Here is a 6,143-nt window from a genome sequence, read left to right on the forward strand (position 1 = left end):
TCAACGCGCGCGCGCCTTCTCCTCACCACTCCTCTCCACGAGTTCTCCTCTCCACTCCTCTCCACGAGTGCCTTCTCCTCTCCTTCTCCTCTCCACGAGTGCCTTCTCCTCTCCACTCCTCTCCACGAGCGCCTTCTCCTCTCCACGAGCGCCTTCTCCTCTCCTTGCCGCGTGATCTCCTCTGAACCCTAATCTCGACCCAAACTCCTCACGCAAAACTCCTCACGCCGGCCCAACTCCTCCAAGTCGAGATCCCTAATCTCGCATTTCCCCATCTCCTCAATCAAAGTCAGCTTATCCTTTCTCAAATCTCTCGAGCCCTCGACGCAGATCCAGCGGAGTGTAGACGCCGAGCGGAACAATCGCCAGGATGGTCTGTATTGCGTGCCTGTTGCCTTTGTTCTTGATCCCCGTCGTTAACGCCTTGCCTCTGCTCTTCGATCTCATCGTCGGTAAGATCTACAGGCTTTTCGGCTGGGAATACAGAAAGCCTGCAAGGGTGCCAGCTGCTTGTCCATACAAGCCTGCTTCAAAAAATGTTGATGGTTTAAATGCAGGTACAGAGTCTCTTGTGGAACCTCATAAAAATTCTGCTACACAATCTGATAAAAAAGAAGAATAGAATCAGAGTCAGCAGCTGTTTCCATGCCAAATGAACAGTTTGAAGTTTGTATAAGCATGTTAAAAAATCCTACTTAATGATCTTATGGCAGTGTGTTACATGTGGTCTAATTATATAAACGAGTGCAGTTTCTGGCTTCTTCCTGTGGTGTTATGGCACATGGATGAGATGAAATGTGCATTCGATGCTATTATTATTTCTTGAAATGTCGTCTGCTCAAAAAAAAATCAAAGTCAGCTTACCCTTCCTAATCTTCTCACGGCTCCTCAACTCCTCTGAACCCTTCGATCTTAGTTCCTTCCTCGCAGAGCAGATTCGAGAGTAGGAGGAACGGAAGAAAGAAAGGTAAAATTTCTTCCATCCCTCTAGAATAAGATTTTGTTTATTTTTGATTATTTTCCGAACTAGCCATTTTGCCGGATTCATACTGCATCAATTTTCCCCCTCCCCTGATTGTATTTTCTCATGATTTAGTCATTCCTCGATGGCACGGATCGATGAGTACATAATCTGATGAAGACTGATTAAAAATATGGTTTGCATAGATGAGTACATAATCTGATGAAGTTTGTGCTAGGCACTATATATTTAGAGTTGTTGAAGTCAAAGTGAGGCTCAATCTGACTAAAATACCAAAACACTTTAATTAGGATTCCTGGTTCTCAATCACGTGGGAATCAAAGAGGAAGTCCTACTCAAAAGAGGATGTCCAACTTAACTAAGGAGACTTCTTATATATCATTACATTATTTTTTTCATTGAAAATGAGGTTTTTTTCCATTTTTTATTATATGTTTAATAAGGAGGTCCTGTTTAGTAAATCTACAGGCATTTTGCATATTATTGGCAACTGATGATCCTATACAGAATTGATAAACCTCTATAGTTCTACTTGTCACACTACTTTTTATTGCTTTGTACTGCTTTTGATGTTTTGATTTAATTGAAATTTGGAAGCCAATGTTAATTCATATTTTTTTCCAGGTATCTTGTTCAGATAATCACATTCATCTGCTAAAAATGCCTACAATGGATATCTCAAAATCCATATCGGGAATCAAGGTTTGTCATACCATATGGTTTAGACATCAATGCTTTGTTGGCTTAGTTTTACTGAAAACCTTTCCTGGATAAACTTTCGTATGTTGATATATTCTAGTATATCTTCAGCCTCCTTTTTCGTTTCCTCTCAAACATGAAGGATCCTGCACACAAGTTGCATTTGAGCAGACAACTGGATTAGTTGCTGTTTCCACTGAAGATTATTGTGTACAATTCTATAGCTTGTTTGACAACCATGAGGTTTCAGAGGTGATGGCTCTATTTTTGCATTCTGATATTATCATCTAGAGCTTGACATCTCTTTTTTCCTTTGAGAAAAAGCAAGTTCTCATGATATTTATTTTATTGCTTAGGTCCAAGTGTGCAAAAGAAATTTTCAGCCTGCAGATGACGTTATGGTACGCCATTAACTAATCAAGATATATTTGCGGTGCTGTATCTGTTATGACTATTACCTTAACTTTTGTTCTGTTGTATCCGTAGCTCTTTGAGTCAATCGTCCATGCATTAGTAGGCTGTTAGTTTAGAAGCAATTCTAATTTGTAGTTTGACATTTGGAAAGAATGCATTATTTGTACCAACTGCCAAATTTCTGTAAACAGCTTGATTGGAGTTGCATTTTTATGGATTCTTTGGGTCATTTTTTGCTAAGACATTATTGCTTCCAGGAATTAGCTCTGTAAATATCACTGTTACTGTTGGGTTCCATTAACTAGAAACAAGTATATTTGATACAACTCAGTTATGGGGTACAAAAATATCCATTTTGATTCTGATTAGCCAGCCACATAGAAGGCAGGGATATAAGCTAGAAAGTACCACAATTGGTTCCTATTTGCTGGAAACTGGAAATGCACGTGTCATAACTCCCACAGGCTCTCTTTGTGGCAGTTGTGGGGTATTCAATTACATGTTTCTATTGCTGGAGTAATCAGTCATGGATTGTCTGGGACAAGATAGAGATTTAATTTAGTTTAAAGCTCAATAATTTCTGAGATTCATGCTAAACTACCATGCTAGGATTGGTGTGTAGTTTGTGTTTCAATAGAGCGAGATCACAAATTTGCACCTATTTAAATAATGTCTTGGGGATGCATTTTGAGAGAGTCAATCTTAAAATCTGCTTGGTTGCTGTCATAATTTGTTTTAAGCATGTAATTACTTTTGCATTACAACATAGATAGCTATCATAATTCTTGTAGATGATGAATTAGATCTTTGAATTTTTGGCTAACTCTTCGTGGATGTACTTGTACTTCGATGGTTGCAGCTATATGTGGCTCTTGTAGCCATTTCTCTTGATGGCTCCTTAATGGCTACCATTGATGTGACAATTCCTGAAGAAAAATTAGGGGGTTTGGTTTGTCTAAAATACTGGACTCGTGGTTCCCTAGTGGCAGAGTACTTATTATCCACTGTCATATATGAGCCTCATAGGTAAGAAGACTACAAACAGAGCTTCATCTATTGTTCTTTATTTTTTTGTTTATTTATTCTATAAATCTTTCATAACTTTGCGAATAGGGACCATCAATCTTTTAATTTTCTATGATGTCAATTGGAGAAGTATTTAATTTGGCACACCAATGTGGTCTTTCATATCAGTGAGACAAACATATTTCCTTTTCAATTTTCTAGATACTTTAGTTTTATGTAACAGAAGTTTCATTGGTTTTTAATTTCTATATAGTTTTGGTGCTTATGATTTGGTTATTATATCCGCACATTCACGCATTTCTTTTGCAATATGAAAAGCATCCTTGAATGATCAGATCATATCTTATTCCAGCATATTGAACCTTTTGATTGTTGGAAAAGAGTGATAAGTTTGATTGTTACCATTACTCATTTTAGAGAAATTCTTCAAGTTGACAATCTTGAATTAGTTAAATGTTGATCAATTTTATATTGAAACTTCATTTCTGGTCTATATGGTTATGGGCTGACGTTGCTTATCCTTGAGTGATCCATATGGTTGTGGGCTGGCTTAGCTCTTCTTTGAGTGATTGGTTGCCAAGTTGTTCTCTGCTGCTTAATAATTCTTGGTTCTTTGTTACTGCTGCCGTTATCATTACTACCATCCCATGTTTGTCCCAACTGTTTGGAATCAGTTACATGAATCTTATCCTTCGGAGCTCCAGGACAAATTATAAGATTTTCACTACTTGACTAATGTTTTCTTTGCACTTCTTTAACCCTTTACACCTTCCACTCTAACAGATAAAATAAACCACCTTTTTATATTTTCTTTACTTTCTGATGTAGTGATGCTCAAGTTTCATCTCTTGCATTTCGCCCTGGACACAACATGGCTGTCACATCATCTTATGGTGGTGATTTTAAGGTAGTGTCTATTAGGCTCTTTTCTTTCTGTTGCCCCATTGTATATAATGATTAAATGAGTAATCTATTTTTCAGGTTTGGGTTCATGGTTCTCATGCCGACAGAAATAATGAATCAATCCAGAGAACTGGTTGGAGATGCCAATCTGTTGGTTCATACAAGTATTAAATTTTGCTGCCAATGAAATGTTTTTTCCTTTATTATATTAATATCATTGCTCATTTGATGCCTTTTAGTTTTTATGATTTATTTTAACATAAAAAATTATTTGTATCGAATGAAATTGAAATAATTTGTGGAAGCAGACAGCTTTCAAATCAAGCAGAGATATTTAAAGTAATACTTGTATTTGATGCTACTCAGAGCTGAACCAGTTGATTGGGCGTATGGAACTTGCAATTTTGTATATACATTAATTATGAAAAAAAGATACTGTTTCTTAATTTAAAGGATGCCTTGTTTTTTAATTGAATTATTGGTGAAATCTTTAAACTATTTTTTGAAATTATTTGCTTGCATATATTTCTTTTCCCATCATATAGTGTTGTTCACAGTGGAACTCCCATGAAATTAATTTCTTTGAATTGATGGCAGGGGAAAATCATTAACACTGCTGCTTTTTCTGACGATGGATCGGTCCTTGCTATTGCAGTTGAGACTATAATTACATTATGGGATCCAGATTCCAATATTCTTGTGGCTATGATTGGAGATACACTTTCGGTAATCATCATTTTGCCTATATTGTTATCTGGCAAATCGAAATAGCAGTGAATGTCCTTACATCTGTTTTTTTTTCCTTTTTCTTGTACAGCCAATTACAAAGCCTTCATTTGTTGGGGAATCAGAATATCTGGTGTCCTATACACACGGTTTAAAGCCACAACTTTCAGTTTGGAGTACTTCAAATTTGGCATTGTACTGGTCTCACGGGATTGTTACAGAAGGTGTGCATTTTTTGGCTCTTAAATGATCGTAGTATAAATCCAAGACTAAAAGAACCAGAAAATTAAAATGAAATAAAAAGAACCAGTCCATTTTTGGCACTTTAGATGTTCATGTCAACAGTTCTATACAACAACAATCTTGAGTCCTAAAGCTTCTATTTTGCAAGTGTCTCTAGCATACATGCACTAATATTAATAAATTGCAAATGTCCAAAATAGGCAGCAAGAACCAGTCCATTGTTGGACCAGTATAAACTTATCGTGGCTTTGCGAATGGTGTATGATTACAAACAAAGCTCACATTTTGTGAAATATTTATAGAATTATTTATATTTCTTTAACTTTATACTATTTTCTCTTTGAGTAGTTAGAAGATTGTAATCTTTTGTCTTGTTGATGGTTCCCATTTTTTTACAGCCGTAAGCTGTTCCCATGATGAATCTCAATTCGCCGTCTTAGCTCTTCTCAGTTCAGCAGGTGATGCTGATGCAAAAGGAAATGGGGTAATATTTTTCTTCGATGTGGAAGATCCTGTTCCTGTGGCAACCTAAGAGGAATAAGTCATTTCCTCGATGGCACGGATGAATACCTAAAATCCATCCTCTACTCCACCATTCTTTGCCACTCCTCAAGCCGAAACAACTGCAAAGGTAGAGTCAACATCAAGTATTACATTGTGCCTGGCTACAAGAAGACCGGGGCCGCAAAATCCAATAAAGACAGGTCAAACATCAAGTAGCATTTTGTAACTTATTCCTCTTAGGTTATATGCTTGGTTAATATATATGCTTAGAACTTGTAAAGACAGGTCAAACATTAATATGCTTGGTTAATATATCCATCTACAACACTCCCGCTTTTTCCTCTAAATATGATTTTCATTTAGCACAGAACTAATGCCAATTTTTTTATTTTGATGCAGTGTTTAAAGAGCTTGAGTAGAAGTTGGCCCTAAAGAAAACTTGTCAGTTACGATATAAACACACTTACGGTATGAATTACATGTATATATAACATTGACATATTATTTAGTACGAGATTTACATGTATGAAAGTTTTCATACAAAATTTCTTGATTGCCTACAACCCCAGGTGTGCTGATGACAAGTTGAAGAAGATGGCTCTAAGAGTGATAGCTGAAAGCCTTTCAGAAGAAGAGATTGCTGGAC

The 6,143-nt window shown here is 36.6% G+C and overlaps 1 protein-coding gene across 1 annotated transcript; it reads left to right on the top strand.

Moving 5' to 3' along the window:
• Window positions 1-1,603: 1,603 nt before the first annotated feature.
• Window positions 1,604-5,525, top strand: LOC122043378 (WD repeat-containing protein 75-like). The gene is made up of 9 exons (XM_042603964.1): window positions 1,604-1,684; window positions 1,793-1,933; window positions 2,038-2,082; window positions 2,955-3,121; window positions 3,950-4,028; window positions 4,103-4,187; window positions 4,620-4,750; window positions 4,842-4,974; window positions 5,392-5,525. The coding sequence occupies exons 1-9, from the start codon at window positions 1,643-1,645 to the stop codon at window positions 5,523-5,525; spliced, it is 957 nt and encodes a 318-aa protein (XP_042459898.1). The 5' UTR covers window positions 1,604-1,642.
• The last annotated feature ends 618 nt before the right edge of the window (window positions 5,526-6,143 follow it).

This window comes from Zingiber officinale, chromosome 1B (assembly GCF_018446385.1).
Source record: "Zingiber officinale cultivar Zhangliang chromosome 1B, Zo_v1.1, whole genome shotgun sequence".
Lineage (NCBI taxonomy): Eukaryota > Viridiplantae > Streptophyta > Magnoliopsida > Zingiberales > Zingiberaceae > Zingiber > Zingiber officinale.

Coding starts and splice junctions, on each gene's coding strand:
- LOC122043378 (XM_042603964.1), top strand. CDS start 1,643: ATGCCTACAATGGATATCTCAAAATCCATATCGGGAATCAAG. Junction 2,083..2,954: donor AGCCTGCAGATGACGTTATG/GTACGCCATTAA, acceptor CGATGGTTGCAG/CTATATGTGGCTCTTGTAGC. Junction 3,122..3,949: donor GTCATATATGAGCCTCATAG/GTAAGAAGACTA, acceptor TTTCTGATGTAG/TGATGCTCAAGTTTCATCTC.